The sequence below is a fragment of the Coccidioides posadasii genome, chromosome 1 (assembly GCF_018416015.2).
Source record: "Coccidioides posadasii str. Silveira chromosome 1, complete sequence".
Lineage (NCBI taxonomy): Eukaryota > Fungi > Ascomycota > Eurotiomycetes > Onygenales > Onygenaceae > Coccidioides > Coccidioides posadasii.
This window is the reverse complement of record NC_089407.1, coordinates 3644019-3662512: the sequence shown is the minus strand read 5'-3', so window position 1 is coordinate 3662512 and position 18494 is coordinate 3644019. Positions and strand designations below refer to the sequence as shown.

Genomic DNA, 18494 nt, shown 5'->3' with positions numbered 1-18494 from the left:
AACTTTTTTTTTTTTTTTTTTTTTTTGAATAGGCTCTGTAAATAACACAATTATTCGAATAATATTTCACGAGCCCACATTGGGGCCGGCATGGTCTTTCGCTGCTACGGCATCACTCTCTTTCAAGGGCCTTCTTTGCCGACTCGAAAGAATCCTTGACATCTTTTTGACCCTTCTCCGCAAGTTTCTCCATCTGTTCCAATGCCTTGCGTAGGTCATCAGGCCTCACTGCTTTCTTATTCCCCAGCGCCTTTAATTTCTTATTCATATTCGCTCGAGCATTTTTCACTGAGGCAGACGCCCTTTCCATGGCTGCTTTCGCATCTTTCACGGCTTGGTCGCGCGATTCGCGAGTTGGCGGCGGAATAGGGAGATTAAGCTGGAGTTTGTTATGCGGATCAGGCTGAGGGTTAAGAGAGAGCGACGGCACAGCCTGAAGAGCGGAAGTGATTGGCTTGATGAACTAGAATGCCGCATCAATTAGCCTCTGGAAGTTTGGAAAAGGAAAACAGAAAGCAATAAAGAGAGCATACCTCCTCCTCTCCCACCAATATCGTAACCATTCGGCCACCTTTTGGAATAACCTGCGCCAACTCACTCAATCGCACCGTCTCCTTCTCTTTCCCAGAGCCCGCGCTCGTCTTGAGGGTCACCCGTACATTTTCGATGAGTTCTGGATTCAATCGTCCACCGACCCGGAGCTTAGAAACATCTTCTTTTAGACGTGACAAAGCATCTTGGATCCCATTGGATAATGACGAGAAATCGAACGGGTCCTCGCCGTTACCACCTGCGGAGGGTTCTTCCGAGGCATGGGAGGATTTATCTTTCTTCTTTTTGGAGAGTGCAAAGCTAGTGGAAAACGGACGGGCGCTGTGGAGTGTGTGAACGGTAGCTCGGGTGTCCAATGGGCCTGCTCTTATGTTGAAACAAGCTCGAGACCGGGTGGCATGGTGACGGAGAAGCTGGGCGACAACGGGGCGCGCGCTGATGCCATGATTGCATCTGCAAAGTGCGCGTGCAGCTCCGTTAAGCCCTATTCTGAATGGAGGAGACATGGTGGATGTGTAGTGGATTTGGATCTTCACTTATATTGTGTTAACGGGGATGGAGCCAAAAACATTGATAGCTAAGCGCCAAGAAAACGCCCAGCCGCGGCGGAGTGGAGGAGCGGAGGGAGGAAGCGAGCGGAGAGAATGGCACCAACATATCTAAGCCTCAGAATCTCCGTCGTTTGTTAAGGCGAAGCATCTCTACGAATTCTATCCACTGCATTTCGAAAGGGAGATGGAATGAGAAAATTCAGACAGTCTATCCATTTGCAAGTCGTGAAAGAAAGCTCCAGAGGCGCTACCTACAACAATGGATCGGGCATCTCAAATAAATGTAAAAGAAAACAAAATAGCAAGAAAAGTACCTAATCAAAAGCATAAAAGAACGCGCATATCCCTTTTTAGAACCCCGTAAAACAGTCATGCAAGAAACATTAGAAAAGTAGTTACCATCCCATTCATGCACTGGGGTCTCGTATCAGGTAAAAAAGCGTAAGTCTGTCATCAGCATTTGCATGTCTTGCTGGGAATGGCGAGACATTCTTCTTTTTCCCCTTTTGGTTAATTATGCAAGGCATTTATCGTGTGGCCATAGCCTTGGTAATGAGTCTCTTGAGAGCAAGCTCCTTCTTCTTGAGATCCTCAGGAGAGGAGTCCTCAATCTCAAGCTGTGCCATGGCGTCGCTGAGAGCGGATTCAATCTTGTCCTTGGTGCCCCGCTTGATCTTGAGGGACATGGATGGGTCGGAGACGATCTCTTCAACGCGAGTGATGTAAGATTCAAGTTGCTGGCGGGCCTCAAATCTCTTGGTGAAAGCCTCGTCGGAGGACTTGAACTTGGCAGCCTCTGTAAATGAAGTTAGTGCCTATTTTTACAGTTAAAACTCGACTTGATTGAGGAAAGCTTACCGTTGATCATGTTCTCGATCTCAGTGGTGGACAGCTTGCCGACAGCATTGGAGATAGTGATGTTGGCGCTGCGGCCAGAGGACTTCTCAGTAGCAGTAACCTTCAAGATACCGTTGACATCGACCTCGAAGACAACCTCCAAAGCAGCATCACCGGCCTTCATTGGCGGGATAGGGGACAGGGTGAATTCACCCAAGGAGGTGTTGTCATCACAGTTGGTACGTTCACCCTGGAAAACAGGAAATTGCACGGTTGTCTGGTTGTCAACGACGGTGGTGAAGGTGCGCTTCTTGATGGTTGGCACGGTCTGGCCACGGGGAACAACGGGAGCGAAAATGTTACCCTCCATGGCAACACCAAGAGAGAGAGGAACAACGTCCAAAAGGAGGAGGTCTTGGGTATCAGCAGAGGTGGCCTGGCCAGACAAGATACCAGCCTGGACAGCAGCACCATAGGCGACGGCCTCATCGGGGTTGATGCTCTACATAAACCGTTAATACTGTCTTACTGATAGATGAGGATTGGATAGAGTAGTCAATTCTTACCTTCTCGAGCTTCTTGCCATCGAAGAAATCGCTCAAGAGTTTCTGGATGCGAGGGATACGGGTGGAACCGCCCACGAGGACGATCTCATGAACTTCGCTCTTGTCCAAAGCAGCATCCTTAAGCACCTGCTGAACAGGGTCCAGTGTGCCAGCGAAGGCCTTGGCGTTGAGATCCTCGAAACGGGCACGAGTGATCTGAGCGTTGAAGTCTTCACCGTCGAACAGCGAATCAATCTCGACAGTGGTCTGGGTAGCGTTGGAAAGGGTACGCTTGGCACGCTCGCAAGCAGTTCGGAGGCGGCGAAGGGCTCTGGCGTCACCAGAGAGATCCTTCTTGGTCTTTCGCTGGAACTCTTTCTTGAAGTGATCGAGGAGGTTGGTATCAAAGTCCTGGCCACCAAGATGGGTATCACCAGCTGTAGCCTTGACGGTGAACACACCACCCTGGATGTTAAGAAGAGAAACATCGAAAGTCCCACCACCCAAATCGTAGATGAGGACATTGCGCTCCTTGTCAGACTTTCCGGATCCCAAGCCATACGCAATAGCAGCAGCAGTGGGCTCGTTAATGATACGGAGAACATTCAATCCAGCAATGGCACCAGCATCCTTAGTGGCCTGACGCTGGTTGTCGTTGAAGTAAGCTGGGACGGTAATGACAGCTTTGGAGACCTTCTTACCAAGCTTGGTCTCCGCAACCTCTTTCATCTATACAACGCAATGAGTTAGATCCAATGTCCAATCGTCAAGTGTACGTGGGGGCCCATATCCGGCGCATACCTTCATAAGAACCATGGAGGAGATCTCCTGAGGAGAGAAGGTCTTCTCCTCACCAAGATAGCTAACCTGAACCATGGGGTTGCCACCCTGGTCGACAACTTTGAATGGCCAGGACTCAACATCCTTCTTGACAACGGGATCCTCGAATCTTCGTCCAATAAGACGCCTGCCCAAGCTGTCAGCATCACCCCCCCGCTATGTGGGAAAAAGAATAAACTCACTTGATATCGAAGATAGTGTTCTCGGGATTCATAGCAGCCTGGTTCTTTGCGGCCTCACCGATTAAACGCTCCTCGGCGCTGAAGGAGACGAAAGAGGGGGTTGTGAAGTTACCCTGCTCGTTGGCAATGATTTCTACGTTTGTGCCCTCATAATTGGCAACGCAAGAGTAGGTTGTGCCTAGGGTCGGAAGCCAGTCAGTTTTCCTCATTCCACTCCATTTCCGCAGCGATTCAGATAGCTCTGCGACTCACCAAGATCGATGCCGATGGCACCCTCGTAAACCTCAGTAGACATTTTGGACTGGGAAGGTATGAAAAGACACTGGCAGCTTGCCTTGCGAAAAACACACGAAAAAAATTAACTCTTGAAAAGAATCAAAAGTGAGAGGACGAAACACCAGATCCCAGAGACTGAGAGGGGATGAGAGTAATGAATACTCTACACGAAGGAGAAGAGTGAGCGTGATGTTTTGGAGGAGAAAGTGAAGCGACTCTGAGAACTCGGCTCGTAATTTAAAAAAAAAATTCAGCGACAAAAAGTTTAAAAACTCTAAATCTTGCAAAAACCTTGCCGTAACTTTGCCATTTTGTCGGTATTGTTACCGTGGGTTTCTCGGGTTGCGCTAAACTGCATTCGGCCTAGTACATGTCTCTTTAAACATCAGGAGAAAAGGGGATATTATATGAAAGGTAAAGCCGAGCGCATAGAATATCGCCATGTAAATGGCGAGTTGCTCCTCTTGACCATAATTCCAAGCCCATCCGATCCATGCCGCTGAAAAGATTCTTCAATGATACACCACTGGAACACCCCCCGAACTTTCACGCCAATCCCACAGAAGCTCAACCAAAGGCAAAGCAATCTTTGTAAATCCCTAAGTGTGACCAACGAGCCAAGTACTTTTGCGCTGCAATCCTTCCTTGCAACGGTGAATCCGAGGCTGACCACCATCTTGTTGCCGTCGAGCATAGCCACAGACGGATACATCACCTGTGCATAACATGAACATACAAGGTAAAAGCCTCGTATTCCACCCCGGGTCCATTAGGCGTGGATAGATTCACAAGCCCTCTCCCAGGCGCAGCGTGCATCTCAATATCAACTTTAGTAACTCCTGGTCCTAACCTAAGCTCATACTTAGGTATTGTGAAATCCGTAGACCGTACTGGTGGCCCAATCGAAGGTATTTTCTGGCTTCCAACGGTCACAGTGAGCTGAGTCTGGCGCTCAAGATTGCTTGATATAACAGTAGGTCGGAGATACAAGAGGTTGTGAGAGAAGGGAACACTCAGGGTCACAGATTGTCTAGGCGTAATACAGGAGGAAGGAATCTCCAGATTGAACTTCGGTCCGTTTTCCGTGCGGAGATTTACATGAGTGATTAAGCGTGAGCGAGGCACTACTAATTATAAATTAGCTAACAGTGTGGACTCGTGGCGAACAACGGCTAGTAGACTGTGAAAACGTACCATATCTCCGTGGTGGCCAACCTGTGGCTGGCCCAGCAGAAGGCTGGCTCGGGGTGACAGACTTATGGGAATTCATTTGAGCGGCAGCTCCGGCTGAGCGCAAGTAAGGGCCATTCGGTGTTGGAGTAGCGGCAGCGAGAGCCGGTGAAAGACCATTTGATTGATTGTTGACTTCGTTGTGTGGAGCAACATTGGGTGCCACTCCTCGGGGAGATTGGCTCGGATGACCTTCGACCTTGGGCTTAGGTGTTGGAGGACCGGACGCCGGTTGCTGTAGAGGGGTTTGGCTTTTCGCGGCAAATGGCGCCCGGTCACGCAAAACCCTAGTGGAGGTAGGTGGCTGAGAAGGCGTTTCTGTACGGCCAGAACCGGCTCTAACAAGCTCTTGCTGTCTTCTAAGGGATTCACTGTCGACACTGACACCAAGATGTTGTTTATCGCCAGTGGCTTCTGCAGATTTACCGGGGAATTTCAACGTAAGTTTCTGGGAACTTGGTTCAGGGGTCTTGGTGGTTCCCACTCTGAGTTTGATGCGAGTTGGGCCGCCCTCGCTGGCTGGAGCTGGCTCAGGTACGGCTCTCCGCGCTGCCTCGAGGCGCCGGAGGAAGTGTTGCTACGTTGGGGTTAGCCGAATGGGCAATGTTTTTACAGGAGTTCTAGCATATGGTACCTCAAGTTCGCCAGCCAGTTCAACAATAGCACTTCCATCCTCGTTAAATTCTCGAGCATTTCGCCAGATATAACTGACTTCATCGGCAAAGGCATCCCAGGTCCTAAATGGCGAGATCCTGGGAGCATTTTTCTTTCGGGCAGTGCCACGAACATTTTTCAAGATGGTCCTCAAAGAGGTTGGGTGCTGGATAAAGTCGTAGTATTCCTTGTATAACGTGCGGTCGGGCTTGGACAGAAAAGGAAAGAATACTTCTTCGCCACTTGGACATGGTCAGTATGGTATCTAACAGATAAGAGTGCGACATGGGTGGCGAGGTATACTCTTCATCTTTCAGGCGAATCATCTCAGATATGATTCTTTCTTGGGCTTGATCGAAAGTGTCTCCTTCAAAGGCATGGTTAGAAGACTCGCTTGGCTCAACCTCACGATCTGTCGTTGGAGTGCGATGTGTATGAGCCTGTCCATTTCTCCGAGAGGTCGCTTCACTCTGGTCGGTCCGAGAACTTGATCGTTTGGGGGGAGGCTCTGTAGACACGTCCTCCTCTTCCTCCCCCTCCCCATCGTCCTCATCCTCGTCATCGTCCGGCACCGGTGCAGAAAACGGAACATATTTCTCATCCTTATAAGCCGGGTTGCTCTCGCTCATAAATGCAACAACAATTTTGCGAATCCGTTCAGCATTAGAGAATAGGGTCGAACCCTTCTCATTGTAGGATTTCGCATTGCTGACCATCCTGCGAAGGTCGGCTTCGAGAAGGGTGAGGCAGGGATATTCATGATTTCGGAGCTTCTTCTATATATTGGAAATGAGGAATGCGTCAGCCAAAATCCCTTACTGGGCGGATATCCGCTAGGCTTGCCAGGGGTAATGGCGGACAGCGGATAACGTACGTACCTCAATTATATCCAAGGCAAGAGGAAGCCGGATAGCCGCGAAATACTCCGGAAATTTATTCTATGGAGAGCCACCTGGTTAGCATGAACGAACTCATGGCGGGAGAAAGGAGGACTTCATGGTGGGGGGGAAACGCACTCGATCAGGAAGATGTAGGAATTCCGGCGAGATAGGATTGTGACTAGATGATAGAGCAGCCGAAAGTTAGCCCTTCGCGCAAGACCGGGAAGAGGCAAGCGACCACATTCGAGGAAGGGACTCACTATTTGTCCTTCGCCGCCTTTATCCTTTCGAGTAATTCCAACCCGCCCTTGGTGGTTTGCTCGGGAGTCTCGTCTGTTTCTGGAACATAGGTCTATGGATGAGAGCAACAGAGATCATTAGTTAAACAACATGTACCAGAAAAGGGAAAACCGCTGCTTCGGATCTGAAGCTGGGAGGGACTGTGAAGCCTGGTTATGTCATACAAGCAGAGGTACAGCAGGAGTTGAGAGCTGGGGAAACAGATTGGATCCAGCCGCGAAACATAGTTGCTGACCGCGCCGCTTGACGAAAGCATGATTCCACCCCATAGTTAATTGACAGGACCAAAACCACTCCTTGTTAATGAAGCTGGGGCCATTGTTGTTGTGCTCCAGCCACAGACAATGTCTCAGGGCGCACTTGTGAGGAAGTGTTGGAACTTACAGTGTATCTTCGCCGCTTCGGAAATCTAACTGGAGCCTCTTGAGGCCCTGCGGTGCTGGCTCGCCGTTTCGGCGGCATGGCTCTTATCACTGGTTGGCGTCGGCGAGGATCAGGGCTGGAGCTTTCAAACTCAGGAAATCAAACCAGAGCAGACTGGCAAACAACCAAAGGACATGGAGTGCACAGGCTTTTGAGTAAGAGTCTAGGAGCCCAAAAAAAAAAAAAAAAAAAATGCAGGACCAGAAGCTAAATTTACCGAAAACGATTGAGTTGCGACTGCAGCTCGGTTTGCGAACGCGACTTGGGACTTCAAGCAATCGCTCTGGGTGGACGTTTCGGGGGCGTCGGCGCTTGTGAGGCCAGTGACTGTGGCTTGTGAGAGTAGTCACGTGGTTGAATGACTTGTCCATGGATGTACTCCGTACAGAGTCCAGAGCATTGCTTCCAGTGCGTTCAACCATCTAGCACAATCAAAACACAAAGTGATGATGGAATGACCTTTCCCTGTGTTTCTGTTCAGGGCCATGTCAAAGCCATGGAGACACTCCTTTTCCCCCCTTGTTGAGCATGATTGTCTTGTTCCTCTTATGAACAATAAGGTTTGGAGTGCGTAACTTTTTCTCACAAAGCTGTTGGCTGTTTTGTTTTGTTCGGGTGCCAGATTTATCATTTTCACCCAATCAGAAGCCAGTTCAAGCTTGCTTTTCCACTCCCACTAGCGCTAGTTCGCTGTAACTTGGTATTGTCGCTTCTGTTTGGTTTCCGCGTCAATAATACCATTGATGCCGCCCTCATTCATCCCGCTCTGCTGTGTCGGCTTTTATCAGGACACTATCACCCCTCCATTCCTGACACTCTTCTTCAATCCCTCCCTGCTCAAGACTCATACCAGCTGGAACTTAAGTCCTGCAAAATCCACCTTCTTTTAAACCGGCCCCAGTAAGCCAATTTTCTATTTTTCGCGCCCCATTTGAGTACCCTTATGCCCTTTACCTCCTCCCATCTCCTTCCGGGGGGGCGCTTGATTGAGCTTGCATGCTGAAACCCCCCCATATCTTTCTGTGTCATCCAGCTGCTTCGGTCCGAAATATCTGGAGAATTTCAACTAACACCGGCTCCGATCATAAATTACAGCGCAATTCAGCACGACACCAGCCAAACTCTCTCTGTATACCCCGCTCCAGTTCTCGCGCCGATGCCCCGCGCCATGGATATTGACCTCTCCCGTCGCAACAAGAAACCGCGGCTTCTCCTGGAAGCGGAAAGAGAAGAATTGGAAGAATTCATCGATTCAATTCACTACTCGTCCAGGTACGGGATTTTTTTTTCTAGGGTCGATCCACAATAAGCCCTCGGCTCTAACTATTACACAAAAGGTACTCCGATAGTGAATTCGAGTATCGTCATGTCCAGTTACCGAAGAATATGTTGAAGAAGATCCCACCAGAGTACTTCGACCAGTCCAAAGGAACACTCAAGCTTTTGTGGGAGGAAGAATGGAGAGGTCTGGGTATTACACAGGTAACACCGCACATATAAAGTTCACCGCTTCAAGAGCCAATCTGACCTTTCATTTCAAGAGTCTGGGCTGGGAACACTACGAGGTCCACGAACCAGAGCCACATATTCTCCTATTCAAGTGAGTCTGGCTTTTACCCCCGGCTATCATGGGGGGGTTATCACTAACAGCACCCACGGCAGGCGCCCGATTAACTACCAGCCCCCAGCTCAGTAATGATAGCAATACCTCCTCCGTAATGATTCATTCCAGGCGTTCTTGACTTTTTTCACGGGATCCCAGTTGGTTTGGTAACGAATACCATTTTTGTTCAGTAGCATGGGTTAGCGCGCGCAATTGATCGATTTGATACGGAAGAAAAAGCATGTACATGATCTGGGCTTTGTTTGTATTTTTGCACTCGAATTCCTTTCTGTGAGAGTCATCCCAGAGGCAACACCCTCAGCAAACCCTTCCCCCCGCGGCGCAGTGACTGCCTCTTCTCTATCATTCCACCTTAAAACAAGATACTCCTGGTTGGGTTGGAAAAGACCTGCTCTCGGCACGGGTCCTATCTTACACAACGCTCTTCTCAAGCCATTCTTCCCATTGTTGGGGGGTGAACTTGCTGTCAATAGACCTTTCTTCGATGCCCTTCGCCCAAATGCTTTTGTTAGACCTTGGATCAATGTTGCTCCGTGTTCAGGGAGGAAAGGCTCACATCAAAGAAAACAGTTGGAGTCACATGAGCTCCTACGACTCTGTTTGACTACTTCTTCCTTAGCCTTTTGCCAAATGTTCCCTGGTCAAACAAAAGAGACACACCTTTGTCAAAAACTTGATGTCGTTAGTCACCTCGTTTCCAGTGTTAAGCGACCCGTCTGGCCCCGGCCTATCACTAATTTTGAGCAACCAATACACCTCTCCTTCGTCCAGACCCGTAACTTTGGAGGCTAGCGCTGCCAATCTCTTGTACGTATGGTTTCTCGTCTCGTTCACGACATTCGCGTCAAAATATTCTTTCTGGGCCTTGAAAAGGGCCTCGCTGAAGTCCCAGAACTTCGAAGGCTCCAGCTTCAAAACCACAAGCGCGGCTTCTTGGGTCAGAGTTGACGAGGGATGCCAGGGTTGGACTTGCGGACGGAAAATAACTTGTAGATATGACCGGTATTTCTTCCGGATGATAGGGATGACGGAATTGTAGAATGTGTCGAAGAATTTGGCGGAGTACTACCCTCGAAATGAGTTAGAAAGTATATGTACTGTACATATGTATTCAAAATGACCTTTTAAGGATATCCATGGCTCTCGACATACCGGACAGACATAGTCAAGATCTGAACGAGCCCAATTTGGCCCCGGTTAGCTTCAGTGCACTCTGGCCCACGTGAAATCACTTACAGATCTCGAGGGTATGCCGTTGCTCAGTGATCCCCGAAGAAAAGAGCTTCAGCCCTGCATACTTTGGTGGAAACGACATGGTGACGGCGGAAGCGTTTTCAATGACTTAGTTCCAGTGGGATACCATACGGTAAGGGTTTCCTTAGATACTATAATTAGGAAGTCGATGCAATCGATGTAGTCGTACAGTTGAGACCCCGCGTCAAGCAAGATGGTCGGCGAGCGTGGGTCAGGATCCTGGAAGATTCTATCAGCTACGTCACTGCCCGTGCACCAAGTTCCCTCCACACTGTAGAGCATCAAAAGCAGAGGCTCGTTCAAGAGAATCTAGTGATATTTGGATTTCGATTCTAAAGATTATAACCGATAAAACAACATGCTTTTACCGAGTAACGCCTGGTCCTTGAGTAAAGGTATCTCGTGTATATGTAAAGCCCGCCCGTTGAGGGTTCCGGATTCCCCCAAGAGAAGGAGAGAAAAGAAAAGAATTATGCAAAGACGATATGGGAACGCCGACTCCTGCCTCCACCCTATTTATAGTCTGAAGAACTGAGTTACGGGCTGGAAAGAATGAATCGAGGAGCTTGTCGAATAAATTATTCGCAAGAGGTCTTTCGGGTATTAGGTGGAAGAGCCTAAGTTAAGTAGTTTATATCAATATCGCATCCAATCCAAACCGCTTCCGAAGGGTCATATAGTGCATTAACATGGACAATACAATCCCCTTTTTGGCCTCGTATAGAGACCATGCCCCACACGAAAAAGCAGCCTCGTGGTATAGAGTGGTTTGGCGGCCTGTTTCGCAACAGCTGTTTAAAAGTATCCGCAGCCGCCATGAAATCAGGGTCTGGTTCGGGAACGGTAGAAAGAATGGATTTAAAGCTCGATTTCTCATCAGAACGGAGCTGAGGTGAGCTTTCAATTTTGGGAATAGCCCCTTTCAAAGAGTCATTGGCAGCATAATTCGATTGTTTCTGTGACAAAGCTGTTGACCCGGGACCTCTAGCGCTTGAAGGAGATGATGCGCGCTGTGAAGATCCACTTTCTTGACGTTGCTCCTGAGCTGGGTTTGAATTATCCGCAAGGAACGATCTAAGTTTCGCTATTTTCAATTTGAAAAATGTCTGTCCTGCCCCAACCAAAGAGAGGACAAAGGCTGAAGGGACTATGATATCCCGAAACCTGGCCCCTTCATCCATTGGAATTTGGCGTGTCACTGTATCGACAGTGCCGTCGTCGTGAATTTCAAATCTTGCAAGTGGACGGCAACAATCAGTACAGAAGTGGGCGCATATGACGAGAGGCGGTATATACATACCCAAGATGGCGGTACTCTGGGGGTGCTGTGGTCGGAAATATTGGGTTAAGCATGGCTTGGTTGATCCAAGAAGGCTGGCCTAGCCGGTCGGAGACCAGCGGATGCCTCGTCAGAATCGTATGCACAATATCCGCCAGCTCAGCTACTCGACCGTTAGCCAATCGAGACAATGCGATCCCACCTGACCTCCTTTCACGTACCCTGCAATTCTGACAACCACTGCTCATCCTCTGCAATCTTGACAAAGGCCGTCCACTCCGGGCCGTCTCGGGTGTAGCGTGGGCCGTCCACAAGGCTCGGCATAGCCAACGGAATAAATAACGGATCTCGGTCATGTTCTGCGCGATCTTCCCTATCGGGTACTCTTTGCTCCGTCTCCCATTCGATTTGTGACTCCTCATCCTCATCGCCATCGCTGTCCTCAAGAAAGTTGAGAAAAGGCCTCCAGACAAGCTTGTTCCATGCGGCGATGGCGAACCCGTAGGCTAGACATTTGAAGAGAAACCGCCTTCAATACCAGTAAGCTAAAGTCATGTAAGGAGTAGGGAAGCATGATATCAACCTTCGCGCCGGAGCCTGCTTAAACCTGACCCTTTTGACCTTTACCAAGCCATCCTGACGGTGTAACAGTCGGCGAAACGGCGGAGAAATCAAAGGGCGACTACGAATGAGTTGTTGGCGAATGGGGAAGAATCGTCTAGGAACCGGAATCATCTGGATGAAGTTCGGGATGGAAATCGCATATTGAGGGGAGTTGACCGCGGAGAGATCGGGGGGGTAATATGTCCTCTCTATTATGCGCAGTAGAACTGAACGAACAAATGTTGAAAACTTCGGGTCTAATAAATGAAGATAGAAATACTTAATTTTCCAACACTTTAAATAAGAAAAGAATGGCTGCAGAATTTCAGCGATAGAAGGTCGGCAGATCGCTCAAAGAGTGAACAAAGTCGGCGGCCGATCAACCCCGTCACTCATCTCCTTACAGCGGCCTTGCGCGCCAAGCCCAATCATCGTCGCTGATCAGATGCCCAACGACAACCCGTCCTCGCCCACCCATACCAAGCTCTGTTTGAGCAGAACGGCCACAAAGCAGGTCTTAGGCTATCATCTTCGAGCTCGTTTCTAAGATTTAAGATTTAACGTACCCTCCTGTGTTACATATTTCTAATTCTTCCGCGACGACACACCGGGGCGCGGTTGAAAGCCCCGGGCCCATGCCAGGATGAAAAAGCTCCTCCCCTACCTCATAGTAGGCTTCGCCGCAGCAGCTACAGCATTTGCCGAAGATGTGACGATTTTTATGCCAGATACTACACCGACCCCGGGCTCTCCAAATGACCGGCAAATCCGCCCGGATGTCGCTAGGCTGGTGCTCGCGAGACGGCTGGGATGGCCCGGAAGCTCGTTGGCTGGACACGTTGACGAGAGTATATTGCAGGATTTAAATGAATTTGGAGGGCAACAACCTACATTATTTGGAGATTCAGATCAAAGGGAGAACCATCACAAGCTGCTTGTTGTAGTACAAGGGTTTGACCCAGTTGAGGGTATGCGATCTGTGCCAGACATTCCTCAACCACTACGACGATCTATTCTAACTGATTGCTTGATGTCCCAGATGCGCACACGCAAACAAAGCTTGATCATGTCAGAGTAGCTGGGGCTGAACGTGACTTTATGGAGACTACGTTTCTCAGCGGTCTTCTCTCAGAACCCTCTCCGCGGAGACCTACGTCTCGAGTATGCTCATATCAATGGGAAGTGGACCAATTGACAGCGGCCGATTTGGTGTTTAGAAATAAGGTATGATGAATGTGGTAATTTCTTTTGCCTGTTGGCTGACGAATATCGTAGGAAGGATTAGACTGTCCTTCAAAAACGCCGTTTGTTGAGCAATTCATGAACACGCTTTTCGAAGACGGTGATATGGAAAACTTCCGGAGCGTTGTGCGTACTTATTTCGGAGATGCATCCCCCGAGCCTGGACAGCAAGTCTCCGCCATTCTCAGGCTCAGCCCTCTGCCCAAGGTAAGCAGTAACGCCAGCATCGCGTTCGGTAACAAGAACAGCTACTGAACGCTTCTCTCAGCACCCGAACTCCCTCTCCACCTATAAACATATCTTCCCGGTTCTGGCTCTCGCAGAGACGTCTATAATGGAAACCACCGTCGTTGCGTTACCCGGCAACACCTGGAAAACGTCTGCATTCACGAATCTAGATTCCGCCGTCCAGCCACTCGCGGACTCACACAAGCGCCAGCCCAGTCAACTTTACTCGGCCCTTCCCCGCGATTCAAATTCCACGAAACCCGATGACAAGCTCTCCACCCTCCTCCCTATCTGCTACGCGACCAACGAAACCTGCAACGCCCGCACCAACTCCTGCTCCGGCCATGGCTACTGCTATCTCAAGCGCCAGGGCGCCGCCAAAGGAAGCGAATGCTACGCATGCAGATGCCTCCGCACCGTCGATCACACCAATTCCAAAGACGGATCCAAGAAAACAACCCAATGGGGTGGACCGGCTTGCCAGAAGAAAGATGTGAGCATGCCATTTTGGCTATTGGGTGGATTCACGCTGCTATTGGTTGTCAGCATCTGGTTGGGCGTGGGACTGCTATGGCAGATGGGACAGGAAGAATTGCCGAGCGTGCTGAGTGCTGGAGTTGCGGCTCCAAGGACGCAGAAGTGATGGATTGCTTATGGATGTCTGCATTCTTTCTTTGAACCATATACGGAGTACACGTACTCCTACTTACTCTCCACGGTATGACGCTTTTTACTGTGATAGGGGTACGTATTTAAATTGCGAGTCCGATTCCCTGAAATCTCCCCCCCGCGGGGGCCCATTTTTTTTTACTTTTTTTTTCCCTTAAATTCTGCCGGCATCTGGTTGTACATGAAGTAATATGGTTATCCCCGGGCTTCCTTTCTTTTTGGTCTCCTGTATAATAAGTGCATGACATTTGTTGGGCCATGTACGTGGTTTGTGTTACAAAATAGCGGTTACATGCTAGCTGCTATTTCCATATTCCGATACACCGGGTGTGCTACGAGAGAACAGTGTAGCTTTGGCATAAATGTGAAGAGTGCTTGATTGCCTTTGCGCAATATTACCATATAAATCCTATATCAAAGCCAAATTAGACAATCATATGTCGAATTACTCGGATATAAATCATACGGAGAGCGGATCATAGGAATTACCCACGCCCCATACTCTCCCAATCGAACGCCAATCAACAAAAGAGGAAATCGTATGGACACTGGAAGATATTAATCTACGGAAGGTGAATATGGTACGGGGGGTATCATGGATGGGGATTAATAGAACCAGCAAACGATGCACAACTTGTGTACACGTCAGGATGTGATGACTGAAAAGCTATAGATGCTCGGAGCGGGGGAGGAGGGGAGAGACCGTGGATCACGGAGGTCCAACGGAGTGAACGGTCTCGCATTGATAGATGAACGAGAAATTCCACGATATGCCAGGGCCCAATGGGCCTCCTATCAGTCGCAAGCCCAATAAATGTACCGGAAAAAAAAAATAAAACTCCAAGCAAATAGGTGAAAAAGAGCATACGCAAGAAACAACGCTAAGGACAATAGTAGAAAATGCAATATCCTAAATCATAAGACCCAACCTGCCCAGTCGAGGAAAATAATATGAACTAGTCAATCGTAAATGTGTTTCGTGAAGAGGCATGTAACGGTAGAAAGGAAAGCGGGGAAGAGAAAATTCGGCCGCTGGCGTGCGGTATGGTACAACAGAAACGAGGAGACATGGCGGTCGACGCGTGGAGCAACCTCGAAACTCTGCGACGATGAGGGCAAGTAGCCCATCAGTTATATTTTGATTATAGAGGAGATTTCCTGGAACCGAGCAAGGGTCCGATTTGGAAGGATTATCGTCGTGTGCCAGATTCAAGTTGACCAGGAGTGGTTTCGGTGTCCTGGCGATTGTGATCCGGACCCGGCCGTGATCTGTTCAACGACGGTAGGTTAATGCGAGGCATAGCCAAGGACGGTAGTCTCGGTCTCCACGCTGTTCTCGGAGAGTCCTGATTCGTAGCAACACTCGGAGAATCCCTACGAGCCGTTTGCTCTCGGTTAGCTCTGGAATCTCGCGGCCCACGAGAATATCCGTTCCGACTGTCCGATGGAGCAATAGTGATGAATCGCCCTGGAAGCACCATTCGGGTTGAAAATGGGTGTAGACGGCCGGCAACATATACCGGCTCCGGCTCTGTCGGGCCGTTAGCCCGATCGGCGTTCCTCCGGCCACTTTCCTGGTTGCCATCGGAGCCATCAGGACGAGGTTTAGGAACATAGTAATCCGCCTTGCAGAGCGGGCAGCATGCTCGACGGCTAGTCAACCAAGGGTCAAGGCAAGAAGCGTGGAAAGCGTGGCCACATGTTAAACCACGAACATCGTCATCATCCTCGATGCCATCCAGGCAGATGGCACAGGAATCTCCAGGATTTGCAAGTAGCTCCGCGGGCACAGCTGCATGGATTGGATCATCGTGATCGTCATCCCCATCCAGATGGTTCTTGTCCACGTCTGAAGCGGGTGCTGGTGAATATTCCTTTTGCTGGACCCCGGACGGATGACTTTCCGAAATCATTTGCGTCTCCTTTTCTGACTGATCACTGTTCGGCAGGGTTTTACGTTCATCGTGGATAGCACCTGAGGGTTCAGCGTGGCCGTCAATTGTCTGGCCATCAGCTATATCGGGGAGAGCCCCAGAAGCATGTTTCAAGCTCGCAGGCCTGCTTCCAAGTGGTGGTTCTATTCCTCCAGCGGTGGGGAGTCCCTCGTCAGCCCGAGAAGCACGCCAGGATTTGTATTTTGTAAGCGGGAACCGGTTGTTGACCTCATCCATGGTCATGAGTTTCTTTTCTCTCCTTCGTCTGTGGGTCCTTGGGACAGCAATGAGGTCAATTGGATCGCCTGTTTCTTCTGTTCGTAGTTGTCTGTGGCGCTGATTGTAGCGGAAACAATATTTCACACCAACGATGATCCTAAGCGACAATTTCCGGGTGTCAGCGGGACATGATCTATACTTGTACCCGGACAGGCAAAGGAGCACATAAAATTTAGACACGATAGCTAAAAGGGCGCATTAGGCATACCAAAGATTAGTGAAGACAACGCCAAATCCCAACGCGACGAAGAATAGAAGTGGCTGGCTGTTACCCCCGGAGCCCGAGCTGGGGGTACTGGTAGGTGTTTCGGTAGGCACCGACATGGTGAATTGTGCATTCAGCGATCAGGATGAGCTGCTATTCACGCTATATACAGCGAAGGCAGACAACTGACGGCTCTCGGCTCCTGGCTCTCACTCGCGAACGAAGCAAATACAGCGGAATCCAAGAATCCAACCAGCCCGGCATGGAAATACGTCGTGTGAGCAGATACAGGGATTTAGCTGCAGAAAAGAAAGAAAAAGAGAAAAGAGGGATTTGAGGGCACAGCGACGGGAGTGGATATCGGGGAGGGTATGTGGTGGAAATTAATCTTGTTGAAACGCGAAAGAAGCTACGATAGGACGAAAGTCGGGAAATCGGAGTCGTTCGGACACTTTCAATGGTGAACAACACTTTTAGCCATAGGACACGGACGAGCCAGGGTGAACAGGAACATTATCGAGCCATAGCCAGCTCGCAGTAGCGGCGTTTGTTGTTCCTTTGAAATGGCCAACGATGTCGAGAGGTTGGGGAATAGAAGAAACAAAGTTTTGAAATGAGCGGGAGCGCCGGAGGTTGTATGTATATACTCTGTACAGGGAGTTTGAACGAGTGGGATGCGAAAGCGGTGGAACTGGCGATTGCAGAGAGCGGGCGCACAGAGAGGAGAGACAGGCGTTGCGATGGAGAGGATGGAAGAGGATGGCTGATGTTGGCGGTTGTCGTGTGATGGGGGGGGAAGAAGTAGAAGAGATGGAAGAGCGAGCAGCGAGAGGCGACGCAAGGCAGTCCGTGGAGGGCGCTGGCAAGTGGGCCGTGTTTCCAGTCGTTACGGCGTTTGTTACGTGGTTGCATTACACGCTTAGCCCTGTTGGGACGGGAGGAGTTCCCCGATCCGGCTTAGACCGAACCAGAATGGGCGCGAGATGTCATGTCGGACGGTAACTTTACCGTGGCGGGCCTAGCGCGGTTTCGTCGTTTCCTCGGCGTATGTATGTAAATTCCGTTTCTTTCAGAACCGCCCCGTCGCCGTCGTTCGCTTTCACCACCATCATCGCGAGGATGGAGGGCATCGACAATAGCGCCGTTGTGCTGAAACTGTCCCTTGGGCAAGGAGTACACACACAGAGGAAGTTGCAGGACGTGAGTTACGCGGCGGGGACCTGGTCAGAGAGAGTTTTCGGCAATCATCCTCCCGTAGCATGCCTTTTCGCCTCCTCGAGGAGAGCCAAGCATCAAGGATTCCAGAGAACAGCCACAATCAACCCAGGGAATCAGATTTGTTTCGCCCAAAGTACGGAGTATATTACGGCGGATACGGAGCATGTTTCCCGACCAGCCGACCCTGACAAGGCATGATCCTCTGAAAAACAATGCTATGCCTACAGAGCGCACAAAGCTTCGTAGAAACAACCATCAATTGTGTGAGAGTGTCAATAAGACAGCCGCAATAAAGCGCTCTGGCCTGTTGAAAGCACGGCTGTGGCGGGCGATTCGAGATGCTCTTTTGGAGTGATCACCTGCACATTATTGTAGTGGTTTGTTTCCAATCTCCCCTTGGCAAAAACGCTTGTTGGTCGTTGGTTGATCCGCAGCAGCCCGATCGACACCCAAAAAGAAACTATCTTGGCGACTCGACAAATCTCCCTGTCCGGCTGTGTCAGCTTTGAAACAACGCAGTTTGGGTCTTTTGTTCACTCCTCTGCTTCAATGGTTCTTCAACTACCGATCTTGTCTTGATGTCCAGATGATTCCTCTACAGGTACTCTGTACGTGATGGCACAATGGTTTTCTCACTGTTTCTTAACACATTGACTAAGAATTACACTACAAAAATGATTACTTGATG

At 49.7% G+C, this 18494-nt stretch overlaps 8 protein-coding genes across 8 annotated transcripts; 2 read left to right on the top strand and 6 right to left on the bottom strand.

Annotated features, from left to right (window-relative positions):
* Positions 1-32: 32 nt before the first annotated feature.
* D8B26_001064 (ribosome recycling factor domain-containing protein) lies at positions 33-1058 on the bottom strand (the record flags this gene model as incomplete). The annotated part of the gene is made up of 2 exons (XM_003070760.2): positions 33-463; positions 534-1058. The coding sequence occupies 2 exons, from the start codon at positions 1056-1058 to the stop codon at positions 113-115; spliced, it is 876 nt and encodes a 291-aa protein (XP_003070806.1). The 3' UTR covers positions 33-112.
* Positions 1059-1306: 248 nt separating this feature from the next.
* Positions 1307-3990, bottom strand: SSB1 (Heat shock protein ssb1). Its single transcript, XM_003070761.2, has 6 exons — positions 3760-3990; positions 3508-3685; positions 3287-3452; positions 2507-3214; positions 1962-2442; positions 1307-1899 (listed from the first exon to the last, which is right to left on the bottom strand). Exons 1-6 carry the CDS (start codon positions 3800-3802, stop codon positions 1631-1633), a joined length of 1845 nt encoding a protein of 614 aa, XP_003070807.1. The 5' UTR covers positions 3803-3990; the 3' UTR covers positions 1307-1630.
* An 83-nt stretch (positions 3991-4073) lies between these two features.
* D8B26_001062 (uncharacterized protein) lies at positions 4074-7460 on the bottom strand. Its single transcript, XM_003070762.2, has 8 exons — positions 7233-7460; positions 6809-6900; positions 6684-6726; positions 6546-6605; positions 5971-6443; positions 5648-5909; positions 4978-5590; positions 4074-4910 (listed from the first exon to the last, which is right to left on the bottom strand). Exons 1-8 carry the CDS (start codon positions 7308-7310, stop codon positions 4495-4497), a joined length of 2037 nt encoding a protein of 678 aa, XP_003070808.1. The 5' UTR covers positions 7311-7460; the 3' UTR covers positions 4074-4494.
* A 584-nt stretch (positions 7461-8044) lies between these two features.
* Positions 8045-8981, top strand: CKS1 (Cyclin-dependent kinases regulatory subunit (Cell division control protein cks1)). The gene is made up of 5 exons (XM_003070763.2): positions 8045-8171; positions 8367-8543; positions 8609-8753; positions 8813-8871; positions 8934-8981. The coding sequence occupies exons 2-5, from the start codon at positions 8428-8430 to the stop codon at positions 8965-8967; spliced, it is 354 nt and encodes a 117-aa protein (XP_003070809.2). The 5' UTR covers positions 8045-8171; positions 8367-8427; the 3' UTR covers positions 8968-8981.
* Positions 8982-9306: 325 nt separating this feature from the next.
* D8B26_001060 (uncharacterized protein) lies at positions 9307-10281 on the bottom strand (the record flags this gene model as incomplete). Its single annotated transcript, XM_003070764.2, has 5 exons — positions 10132-10281; positions 10048-10067; positions 9556-9960; positions 9452-9499; positions 9307-9384 (listed from the first exon to the last, which is right to left on the bottom strand). Exons 1-5 carry the CDS (start codon positions 10208-10210, stop codon positions 9307-9309), a joined length of 630 nt encoding a protein of 209 aa, XP_003070810.1. The 5' UTR covers positions 10211-10281.
* Positions 10282-10480: 199 nt separating this feature from the next.
* On the bottom strand, positions 10481-12326 carry D8B26_001059 (uncharacterized protein). Its single transcript, XM_066123420.1, has 4 exons — positions 12012-12326; positions 11650-11957; positions 11450-11591; positions 10481-11382 (listed from the first exon to the last, which is right to left on the bottom strand). The coding sequence occupies exons 1-4, from the start codon at positions 12161-12163 to the stop codon at positions 10767-10769; spliced, it is 1218 nt and encodes a 405-aa protein (XP_065979494.1). The 5' UTR covers positions 12164-12326; the 3' UTR covers positions 10481-10766.
* A 348-nt stretch (positions 12327-12674) lies between these two features.
* On the top strand, positions 12675-14541 carry D8B26_001057 (uncharacterized protein; the record flags this gene model as incomplete). Its single annotated transcript, XM_003070766.2, has 4 exons — positions 12675-12999; positions 13071-13255; positions 13307-13480; positions 13542-14541. The coding sequence occupies 4 exons, from the start codon at positions 12675-12677 to the stop codon at positions 14142-14144; spliced, it is 1287 nt and encodes a 428-aa protein (XP_003070812.2). The 3' UTR covers positions 14145-14541.
* Positions 14542-14617: 76 nt separating this feature from the next.
* On the bottom strand, positions 14618-17384 carry D8B26_001056 (uncharacterized protein). The gene is made up of 2 exons (XM_003070767.2): positions 16592-17384; positions 14618-16480 (listed from the first exon to the last, which is right to left on the bottom strand). The coding sequence occupies exons 1-2, from the start codon at positions 16705-16707 to the stop codon at positions 15361-15363; spliced, it is 1236 nt and encodes a 411-aa protein (XP_003070813.2). The 5' UTR covers positions 16708-17384; the 3' UTR covers positions 14618-15360.
* Positions 17385-18494: the final 1110 nt, after the last annotated feature.